The sequence below is a fragment of the Eucyclogobius newberryi genome, unplaced genomic scaffold, assembly GCF_026437365.1.
Source record: "Eucyclogobius newberryi isolate DKJ021-1_F unplaced genomic scaffold, fEucNew1.0.hap1 SCAF_16, whole genome shotgun sequence".
NCBI classification, from domain to species: Eukaryota; Metazoa; Chordata; class Actinopteri; order Gobiiformes; family Gobiidae; genus Eucyclogobius; species Eucyclogobius newberryi.
In genome coordinates, this window is record NW_027315790.1 from 30,795,275 (window position 1) to 30,807,554 (window position 12,280).

Here is a 12,280-nt window from a genome sequence, read left to right on the forward strand (position 1 = left end):
TGAAGTGTTTTTTGTACTAAAAACATTTGTCTTTCTTAGCCTACGAAATGAGTGATCGCCTTAAAATGATTTGTGGATTTATTTCATGCAATTTAAGAATAAATGAGGTCTGAACCTGTTTTATGACGCTTTGATCGTTCAGGCTTGAGTCTGCTTCAGAGGTGATGACTCAGCACATTTTCACTCTGCAACGCTGATAGACCTAAATCTTTTACTCAGAGAGAGAAGGAAGACAACGCTACATGAAAAGAGATTAGAGACATTAGACCGGGCATGTCCAAACTAGGGCCTGGGGGCCAAATGCGGCCCTCAGACCAAATTTTGTTGGCCCTCCAGCTTCCTGCTATGTCGGCCCTAACAACAAACAGTAGTACTTTTTACTGTGAAATTGGGAACATTCGGGCATATTGATGTTATACCAACCTAATATTAATGTTCTGGGTCTAATTAAAGGTTTGGAGGCTCATCACAATTACGTGAAATGCAAAATGTTGAAAGATTCACTTTGTCATTCAACAAATTCGACATTGTCAAGTTGTTCGTGGCCCTCTGCCCCGTTTAAGTTTCAAAATGCGGCCCTTGGTGAAAAGAGTTTGGACACCCCTGCTTTAGACCATCCATATCTTTTACTCCGGTGGAAATACGGAGGAGATCGACCGGGAGGGAAGCCTTTCTTGTCCCACCGCTTTTTATTGAAGGACTCACCTCGTTACAAACAGTCAAGCCGCCCATAAAAGGAAAGGGTCATGGTACAGATCACGTACAGGGCAGCTGACCAACACTTTTGACACATTTAGCACTTTAAAATGTTGATGCGCACAGTTTGCACAGTTTTCCCTGTTCTTTCACAGCAGTCTGGTCTTTCCGAGGAGGACACCCGTTTGCTCCTTGGACGAGAATCTGCTGAGTCTGCAAATAACTCACACAGTAATGAAGCCTGCGTAAATTCAGCCTGGAAGACCTAACTCCACCCATCTACGTCAAGGCCTCCATGGAAGGACCCCTCTCCCCAGCGCCATCATCGCACTCAAGCGGGCGCCCGCCTGTCCGTCTGTGAGAGTCAGATCCCTCCTTCACCATGGACTCTCCCAGGTTTCTGCGCTTATCCCAAAGAGGTTATGCAGTTTTTCCTGGCCAAAGAAGTAGGGTGAAAGGTCAGGGGCCGTCTGCATCATGGCCCTCGCACCTGCTCCTCATCCCCAATCAACGCTCCCAGTGACTCCTCCCCTGCTCCCAATCAGCACCAGGCGGTGGCATTTAAGCCCTCAGGCAGATGGCTCGACCGCTCAAACCGTACTGCGACCCACCACCTCACCAGCTCCTCCTCTGCATTCCCCTCATCCTCTACCTTCTCTCCACATCTACCACCACCAGTCTCCAGGCTCCGGGGGGAGACATCTAATACAAATAGATCATGGAGTGCCCATGATTGCAACGTCTTCCGCCGGGGTCTGAGCGCCAAATAACTCTTGAATAAAGCTTGCTAAACAGTCCATTCTCGTGGTCTCTTTGTCTCTCCAGGGTGAAATAGAATCACTTCCTCTTCTGAGGCTTTACTACGTTCTGTGGCAAAATACATGTTCAAGCTAAATACATGATACATTAGTAAGATAAAATATATAAATCCCCAACAAATGCTTATTCTTGTTATAGTAGAAGAGTTTCAATGCTTATAGGAAGTCTGTTTTTCAGACTTCCTATAAGTGATCTGTTCTTCTGTATCTACCTCTGTATCTACCTGCGTTGCACCAATGAAATTTCCCCATGTGGGACAATAAAGGAATATCTTATCTTATCTTATCTTTTTTATGTCTGTATCTGATTGATATTGCAGTAATTGCCGTAGTATTACTGGACTGGATAGAAATCATTAGTTTTACCATCACTAAAACCCTGGACAATAAAAGGCGGATGGATGTTTATTTCACAAACTGCAGAGACACATTTCACAGACTCTGAGCGACTCCTTCTGCTCTGACCTGACCTGCCGTCCCAGCAGGGGACCCTGTTTGTTTGGTGCTGATTTTGGGTGTCGTCCAGCGCGCTCAGACCGATGACCTTTGGCTAGGATCCAGCCGCTCTGACCCTTCTGTGCCGCTGGAGCGTTTGTTCAGAGCGCTGCGTGTCCTCCGCTGCCCCCGGTGGTCTTCTGGGTCTTTACACCCGTCACACTGTGGGAGGCATGAGCACACGCCAACACACAGTTTAAGACTTGTACAATGAACCTCGTCTTTGATGTGTGTTAAGTGTGCTCTGTTGTGTTTTCTACTGGACACTTGCATTTCTCATGTTGGGTTTCAACTTCCTGTTTATTATGTGTATATTCCGAGGACTTTTGCCTATTCAAATATATAAAATAAGTATAAAGTATGAACATAATCCAACCTAAAATATGGCGCTTGACAATATATATTTTTCAACATTTTTGCTCGATTTTTTTGGGACACATTTCCCTTAAACTTTCCTTTTCCTTTTATAGTACTGAATAAATCTGCTGCATTTAACGTCATTAACAAGTTGAAACTTTAGCACTTAGTATTAAAATTATCCCTGAAAATGTGTGTGTGTGGAGGGGACGTAGGAAAATGATAATAAGATAAGATAAGAGACTTTTTTTTTAAGTATATATTTCCAGTTTTTACATGATAACAACACCAGCAGAGGGCGCAAAGACTGATCCAGAGAGAAATGAAGGCGTTTGAGATGTTTAATGTGTGGCTGAGGGAGAGTCAGCAAATTGGAAGAATAACTGTAACATTTGACCACTTCCAATTCCCTTTTTAACGTCCTAATAACCGTAAATTCATTTTAAATTGTTTGCAGCAGTGTCACTTCCTTGTTCACGGCCGATAAAGTCTTTATGATCCAATGCGTACACAGAACAGACCCTAACGGCTGCTTTTACATTAATATACACCTGCTCTGGGTTTATAAACTTTATCATTTTGTGTTAACTACGTGTGCAAATGCCGGGCACGCCCACTTTAACTGTCGTGGAGATGGTAATGAGTGAAAAACGTCAAACAAACGTGTCAAATATGAATCTGTCCCTCCAGGTGGTGTCCAACAGAGCGGACATGGCCATTGGTTCTCTGACGATAAACGAGGAGAGGTCAGAGGTCGTGGAGTTCTCCGTGCCCTTCGTGGAGACTGGGATCAGCGTCATGGTTTCCCGTAGCAACGGCACCGTCTCCCCCTCCGCCTTTCTGGGTGAGTCCACGCCATGAATATGTTCACGCACTCGAAAGTCGATATCGTCTACGTTGTTTTTGTGTATTTTATTCCGTGAACATGTCGTCCAATCAGAGACAAGAGAAAAGCGCAACATGTGCTTCAAAACTCATATAATATTAGTGAATTGAAATATGTGCCCCCTACAGGTCGGGCGACTCATTGAACTAAAATGCGGTTAAGTTGATATCACTTCCTGTTTGCAATTGATGATATCACAGTAGAAAATTAGCAAAATATGGCACAATTTATTTAATTTGACAAATACAAACATATGAGAGCATCTTTATCGTGTTGGATTATGTTTGGAATGTCAAAAAGTTGTTTCTTTTGTGTAAATTCTGCATAAACTTTGACTGGAATGTGTCCCTGGTGTGATGTCACTTCCTGTCATTTTCAAGGTTTTCTCCACAAATACCAGCTCGATCGGTGTAAAACTATCATTTATATTTCCAATACCAAATAAAGTCAAAATGAGAAGATCATAAAACCTGTCATACGTCACTTTAAGTAGAATATTTGCAGATTAGGCTTGGGGAAAATCCACCTTCGTTGTTTAAACAAGACCGTGATATTCAGTCATAATGTGGAACTCTGGTGACAATAAAACTATTTTCTTAGTAAACAATGTGTTGCACCGCATTTCATCAGTATCACTGTGCCAGCCACGCCCGTCCTGGCACATCACACGCCCGTCCTGGGACATCACACGCCCGTCCTGGCACATCAAAGCCAGTTCTGTCGGTAAATCTATGCCGGAGTGCTGAGGCGACAGTGAAGTGCATGAATCAAAGTGCATGAGGGAAAGTGCCTGCATTGTCCCTGCCAAATAAAATAAAATAAATAAAATAAATAAAATAAATAAAATAAATAAAATAAATAAAATAAATAAAATAAATAAAATAAATAAAATAAACAATTAATTAAAATTAATAAAATGAAATAAAATACATTCAATACATCCAATACAATCAATAATTAAAAATATAAATATAATATATATATATATATATATATATAAATAAATATATATATATAAATAAATACAAAATTAAATAAATGAAATGAACAGGTTGGGGTCACATCACATTCAGTCATTACTGGGTCAAGCCAATGAAACAAAAACTGGCACAAAGTTCAAAGTCTTTGTTGCCAGCACAAAAACAACAAAAAAGGATTAGAAAAGCTTTAAAATGTGGTTGCATTATTGAATCAATTATTCTGTTCAACATTTGTAGATTTTCAGTTTGGATATTTACTTCATAATTGTCTGTCTTTCCATGTAATTATTCAGTCTGAACCCAACCTACTGCCATTGGCACCGTTTGGCAGCCACAGTTCTGTCAGTCAGCCCAAAGCAGCTGAGGCTGGAGCAGTAACATAAACTCAGAGCTCTGGTGAGTGCAAGAATAATTACTGACCAGTGCAGACGCTGTTAAAGTGTAATCAAAATTATTATTGTTACCGTGATCCACTGTAATTACGATAATCACTCAACGGGATCTCCACGTTCTAGTTTTTCATTCATTGCTTGGATAAAATGAGCTTTTTTCATCCTTCGCATGGTCTTTGGACAGTGTGTGGAACGAGTGGACGGTTTCGAGCTCCTTTTCTCCCGTGTTCAGTGATGCCTTTGTGACTCGTGAATAACTAACAATACTCCAGAGCCCTTTCATGTTCAGCTTTAATACTCCTGAGCACTGTCTCTTTGTATAAACTCTTTGAAAATAATAAGTTTGAGCTGTGAAAATCAAACCACCATATGTCTGAGAGCTTTTCGCACAATGCTCTCAACGAGCTTTGTCGCAACGGCAATTCACATTTTCAAAAGCAAATATCGTGTCTTTGAAGGCCGAAAACTCAAAAACGGGAAAAGGTCATGACGTTTGGTCTATTGTTAAACCAACGGGGTTTTGAAGACGTTAAATAATAAACCTGGTGTTCATTAATTAAAGTGTTCTGACTGGGACGGTGGTCAAAGTTGAGCCTGGCGTCGGCAAAAGTTACGGGAAAAAAAGGCTCTGATGTTGAGTAGAAAAATCCTCTGTTTATAAATTAAAGTTTGGTTAAGAAGACACTATTAACAGACTAAGCGAATGAACGACTGAAAGCTTTTATTGGTTGCAGGGTTTGATGTTTTATCTCCAGCTCTATATGAAGACTGGGTGTTTAGTCTATGATCAGTGATTTTTAAACCACATTTTTGGACATTATTGTTTGGAAATATTGTTGGGCATCGCTGTCTCTTAGTAAGGAAGTGGTTGTGTCATGAATCGGGGTCCAAGAAGTTTAAAATGTGGCTTTTTTTGTTCATTTTCTCCAGTGTGAAGCCTTTTTGCCCCCGGTGAGTCCTTACAGAAACGTTTACTTTACTGTTAAAATTTGCCTTAAAAATTGCTAATATGACCATGATAATTAACTTATTCCATTGCTTTACTGATTAGTTTCAAGATATCCTGCGTTATGCCAAGAGTAAATTGCAGTTTTCCCTTCTTTGTTTATCGAGAAAAAAGAAGCAGTGAATTCAAACGTGTCAGAAATACTTTAAATTGAGACAAATAGTCTTAATCTTTATGCCGTTAGTAAAGCTTTTCAAAATGACAGAAAAAGCAACTTCAGCTCAAGCCGTCGCCTTCTCTTCTCTCTAATGTCAAAATTAGACACAGAAATAAAGAAAAAACTCATTATAATAGCTGTCACCGCTTACAATGACAGTTTTTTGAATTTGAAACGCTAATATTTGGATTGCCTGCGATGCCGGTCCCGCCCTCTGACCTCCGCGGCGTCGGGAGTTTGAAGAGAGCATGTATTTCTGACTCGCTTTTGTCTCGGTCTTAAAAAGTGGTCCGGGCTTTTGAAGCAGCAGCAGCAGCAGCAGCAGCATCGACCCAGATTCACTTTTAATATCGTCACGTTCACACGAGCCCCGACTTGGAGCTGCCGTTCTTTTATTCCCGCTCTCCGAAAGTACAGAGCGGGTCTTTAAGCCGGGCCCGCTCCGCCGATAGAAGCCTCTGATTGGGGAAACGCTCTGCGAGGAACTTGATATTCACAGTATGCGAGTTGGAAAGACGCTGAAATGAAATGGAGCGGGCTGTGGAACACAAAAGCCTAAAGAATTCTCGGTCCGAGCCCAAATGGATCGAGTTGGAACGAACGTGGTCGTGAATGTGCTGGATGTACAGTACGTAGCACGTTTCAGAATGCTTTGAATCTACTCAAAGTACAGAGAGTGACAGTAACATGACCTTCACCAGCACACAGAGGTTAAAGGGCCCATGACAGGTTTTTACGATGTTCTAATTTAGACTTTATTTGGTGTGTTTGGACCTGTTGAACCTATAAATTATAGTTTTGCACCAATCGAGTTGATATTTGTGGAGTAAACGTTGGAAAAGCTGTAGAAAATGACAGGAAGTGACATCACACCAGGATCACACTCATTCCAGTCAAAGTTTATGTCAAATTTACACAAAGAAACTACTTTTTTGACTCATTAATTCAACAAAATAAAGTCGCTCTCATATATTTGTATTTGTCAAATAAAAAACAAGTGACATTAGCCCAGTGTTTGCTGTGGTAATTTCCTAGTGTGATGTCATAGATTACAAACAGGAAGTGAAATTATAAACCTAAATTATTAGCAACATTCAAAATATATTTATCTTAACTGTGTTTTAGTTCAATGAGTCGTCCGACCTGTAGTCTGCCTTTTCAGTTAATTAATCGCAGTAAAAAGCTTAAAAACTTTTAAAAATTCAAAAAATGTCAAAAAAAAAAGAAGAAAAACGATCCCAAATTATTAATTAAAAAAACACTTTTAATTGACTGCTTTTAAATGCTGAAAATTAAAATCACCAATTAAAGTTAGAAATAAAAAAAAATACCGTGTCATTTTAGCCGCGATGAACACAATTCTTTGTCCATTTAAACGTCTGAGGATCTTGTTCACGAGTAGTAGTAGTAGTAGTAGTAGTAGTAGTAGTATCAGTAGTAGTAGTAGTAGTAGTATCAGTAGTAGTAGTAGTAGTAGTAGTAGTAGTAGTAGTAGTAGTAGTAGTAGTAGTAGTAGTAGTAGTAGTAGTAGTAGTAGTATCAGTAGTAGTAGTAGTAGTAGTAGTAGTAGTAGTAGTATCAGCAGTAGTAGTAGTAGTAGTAGTAGTAGTAGTAGTAGTAGTAGTAGTAGTAGTAGTAGTATCAGTAGTAGTAGTTGTAGTAGTAGTAGTAGCAGTAGAAGTAGAAGTAGTAGAAGTAGAAATATCCGATCTCTTCTGCCGTCGCACAGAGCAGCGCTTGTTTGTTCACCGCCGCTCACACGTTGGACAGAGATTGATCATAGACTCGGCGATGGGAGGTCTCACTGCGACTGAGAAAACAAAACACCAGACGAGCGTTAAATAAACTGCGGCGCGTCTTTAACCTTTGTTTAATGGGTTCCGTCTTTGTCTGTGACGGGCGTTTTTTGAGCCGTGACCGAAGATTTCCTTCGCGATGGGTCATTTCACATCTCAGACGGCAAGAACTGTTCAGCGGGCGCTCGGCAGACAAGTATCGGCCCTTGTTTACTGCACGTACAATGTCTTTACGATTTGACTTAAACTGTAGAGTAAAGCGTGCTGCAATTCCGTAAACGACTCGTCATCTTCGGCGAATCCTCCGGTGGAATGAACGGTAAATTCTGGTCCGTCTGAGCCCTCTTCATTGGCCCGGCTCTGGGGGGAAATCCCTCTCATCCCTCCGTTTGTCGGTGTGGCTTTAAAAGGGACTAACGCAAATCTGTCTGAAGAGCGGCGGAGTTAAAGATCCCAAACGCCTTCGCCAACGAGAGCGTCCGCCTGGTTTTATGTGCAGAGAACCGTCGGAAACCAAGACCCGAGCCGGCGGCAGTTAGAGGCACATTAGAGGGGTCAAAGTGCAGAGAAACAATCACACCCGGGCGAGATGGAGGCACGGGAACGAGTAAAGAGCCTTCCGGGGCCGTTTGAATGTCGGTTGTTAACGCCAGAAGAGAACAGACTCATGGAAGGTGATGTTTCTGACTGAATATGTGGTCAAAACTGCGGACGAGAGCTTGGACATGTGTTTGGGGAAGGTTTTTAGAAAGCTCGACGTAAAGGATTCAATTTGCGAGGTGACGAAAGAGGGCGCGGTGTCTGAATCGTACCTGTCAATCAAACTACGGCCGCTTCTCCCGGATGATGCAACGCGAGAGAAAGGCCGCCGAAGCTGAGTTCATTTGCAGTTCGAACCCCTCGTAGAGCGCGCAGTGAAACGTGAGAACAACCACGTGAACAAACGATGGCGATAAGCTGAAAGAACACGGAGAAACGTTTGGTCACTAAAAAGATCCAGATTTGCTAGAAACATTAAAGTTAAAGTGCTGGATCCAAGTGCAACGTGCATTGTTAAGTTTTGTGATAGCTTGTGGGAAGAAGCGTGTCACGATGTCTTAGCAATAATCCTAAATTGTTAGCGTTTAACCGTGTTCTAACAGTGTTCCCTCCTCTAAAACACGCCTGCACTTGTGTTTCCTTTTATTCTCACCGGTTTGATGAATCCTGCTCAGTAATACCCCTGAGCCTCAGTCATATGTAGACATCTGGAGGTTTCTTGTGCTGTTTTAAGTCCATAAATCATTGTCAGACTTGGGTGGCGTTCATTTTGAAAGCGTTTACGTTACCTAGTTAATGCCCTGGAAAACTAACTGAATTGGTGACGCAAGAGTACTCTAACGCAGTACTTTTAGAATAAAGCAGTAAAGTAACGCGTTAGTTAGAGTACTCTTGCAATATCAATGTCAAATGTCTCTTTGCGCTGCTGAACACAGTAACATTCAAATATCAAATAAACAAGCAAAGTAAATGCGTTTTATTCATCTTTTATGTCGACAGATTAATAAAATACAATGCCGTACAATAAGCACCTGTTCTCAAGCAACGAAAAACATCAGTAAAACTAAATTAGTGGATTAGCAAGAGCAGCGACGCACAACAACAGAGCGCGCTTGTTTCAGGCCTGTAGTTTACTTCAATCAAACACTTTGCTGTTGCCCTACGTTTACTCCTCAGCTACAAAACTGTGGTTATAACGAAGGAGAAGGAGTTTTTCAAAGCGTCTGAAAGTGTATTTCTCTTTTGCGCCACAAGAGTCACGAGTGGCGCATCCGCACAGCACGGCGAGTGTTTGTTGCCGCGGCGCTCGCTCTACTCTGCGGCGGGGGAAACAAACCTGGCTCTGGGTTAGCGGTGAGGAGATGAGACCTGCTCCAAAACTGACGCGATACTCATCTGAAAAAGTAACTAGAGGAGTACTAGATTACATGGGTGCACAAAGCTAACGCGTTACGTATCTCGTTACGCTAGAAAAAAAAAAAAAAAACGTGAGTACTCTAGCATGTTACCAGCTAACACATTACCCCCAACTCTGATTTCTGCCATTCTTTATGTGTTAATTACAACTGCGTGCTAGCATTAGCTTGGGGGAAAGCTAGGTTTTATTCATTTCACCTTGGTGTTCCCTCAGCCGCCAGTAGATGGAGCTCCAACACAAATCCAGACGAGGGAGCATGAACTGACAGAAAGTAGTTTTGGTTGTATTCGCAGAGAGGTGATTTCACAATAAAATATGACTTGATAATCTTTTGTTTGTTGCGTGAACGTTTGAACTGTCATACAATTGTGTGTGTAAATCGCTCTGTTCAACGGCACGTCGCACATTGATGACATCACAGATGATTCAGTTTTAGAACTCAGCACTACTTAATATTTACCACTTCAACAAAGTCATAATTAGAGGAAAAGGAGCAAAGCAATGACTAAATCAGATTTTCAGACGATCATGTGATATATTTTGTGACTGGGGTGAAGTATAAGTGTGCGGACAGATTTGTAAAACGTGTCTCATATTTTTCCGAGGTCGCTGTTATCACGTCTCCCTCGGTGCGTCCAATTTAAACTGCCCCGGGCGCATTGGGCGCCAGAATCCCCCCCTGGCAGGACGGAGCGCACAGACCGGCGGATGTTTAATAGAAAACTCGGGAGTCGGGCCAAAAACATTAATTAAAACTGGAGCGTATGAATAAAACCTGGAATACTTCCTTAAAACTGGGGAACGGGCTCACAGCAAATCAGAAAATCATGTGTAAACTATGGCCTGGGGACTAAAAGCGTCCCTCAGACTAATTCTGGTCGGCCCTCAGGCTTTGAGATAGTACTTTCTGCTTTTACGAGATAATTTTGGGTATTTTTATGCACAGAAAAATAATATGTGACCTTCTGCCAGTTCAGAGCACGCCCACCATCATAACCACAACCTCACAAACCGTATTTTTTAAGTTCTAGGGCTGTAAAAAAATATGTGGCAGCTCTGACAAATAGCCATGCATGTATTTGGATCTAGTACAAGTAAAAGTGATTGTAATGTAGTGGCAGTACTCAAGTATTTCAAGCGCAAAACTAATGATCTTACCTACAAAATAGAAATAAACACGGTCATTGATGCCAAATTGGTCATAAAGCAGTAGCAGTTACCTCAGTAGCATTGTCAGTACTGCATATAGCGAGTGTCGAAGTACTAGCCGGTGCAGTAATAATAGTCCCCTGTCACTTCATCTCATTTTGCAGAATTTACAGTGAAAGTTTACGGCTCTTTGCAAATGTACAGCGTGAATCAACACTAAATGTCAACACTTTTAACGCTCCTAGAAGACGCGTCCGTCGGGAAAACCCACTTCATTTCACGCGCGCCGCTCGAATGCCATATTTACGGTCGAACTCGACAATTAAAAATAACACTGTATTTAAAGTACGCACACGGTAGTAGCATTCCCAAACGGCTTGGACTTTACCACATTATCTTCCGTGGACAGTTCCCGCAGGCTCGACTTCACATCCATAATGCATGAGGCCGATATTTGCATAATGTACGCCGCACGCTAGCGACGCGAATCAGGCGGCGGCGGAAGGAAGGCGTTCTATATGGGAAAAGTTAATTAAATCTAACGCTAATGACCCCGTTTAGCCGCACCGCATCGCCGCATTATCGCCTGTGAATGCGAACGCGGCCGGTGACATTTTGGCGGGGGCTTTTGTGCCGCGGAAACCCGAGCGAGATGAACCGCTGGACCTTAGCAACATGGCCGACGCCGTGGTAGGGTCACGTTCCCGGGTCGCCGCTTTGGTCGGAGCGGAAAGAATAGATAATGTTGCCGGGAGATGAATCAAGCGCAGTGTGGATGTTGTTGGAAACCCAATTAACCCAACGGTTTCGCCTTCAGGGAATTTAGATGACTTTACGAGCTAGCGGCGCTAAAGTGACGGTATTGTCGCCGCCTCGTCAAAAGGAGAGGGCGCTGCTTAGCTCGCGCTTGTTTCGTCACTCCCGTCTTTTTTTCCCGAGCCTCAGAAATCAATCCGTTTGAATTTTCCCGGATCGCGGCGTCGCAGGTGAGATCGGGAAGTTCCTAAAACCGTCGCCGCGCTCATTCTGCGTTTGAATCGTGGTGTTAAACAAGCGCGTACGGCTCTGTTAGCGTAGCATTGGCGTTGCCCGCGTTATCCGTTCCCATCGCTGACAGCAGAGGGCGCCCCGACGCTTAAGTACCCGAGTATTTTTCGAATTTTGACATTGTTTGATCCCATTTTGACCGAAGGCATTTTCGAAAAGCAGAGAATGCGTAATGTGTCCAGCAGTTTACTCGGCTGTGAGGATATGAATCGCTTTGCTACATAAATGAGGATTAAACACAAAATGATCATCGTTTGTTGTTGTAGTTGCACGTTAGTTGTTGTAAAAGGGGCAGAAACTAGTAAATGTAGTTTCAACAATATTCAACCTTTTGCAAATATCCAAAGCTGGAAAGGCCTTTGAAAACCGTTTGTACGAAGCGCCTGCATCTGGGTCATGACGGAGGGTAAACCCGCTGTACTCGAGTAAATAAGTACGTACTCCACGAGCTGTTGCACTGTCAATGGGAATTATGACTCGCTAACAGGATTAGAATCTTCAGGACCTTTAAAAAGAGCCATTTCAAAGACTGAATCTTTGTTAG

General features: G+C 42.4%; 1 protein-coding gene across 1 annotated transcript in view; it reads left to right on the top strand.

Annotated features, from left to right (window-relative positions):
• The window catches only part of grin2da (glutamate receptor, ionotropic, N-methyl D-aspartate 2D, a), a 389,894-nt gene that overhangs the window by 302,897 nt on the left and 74,717 nt on the right, over nucleotides 1-12,280 (top strand). The window contains exon 10 of the mRNA XM_072448252.1: nucleotides 3,057-3,210. Coding sequence (XP_072304353.1) covers nucleotides 3,057-3,210 — 154 coding nt within the window. The remainder of the gene's footprint in view (nucleotides 1-3,056; nucleotides 3,211-12,280) is intronic.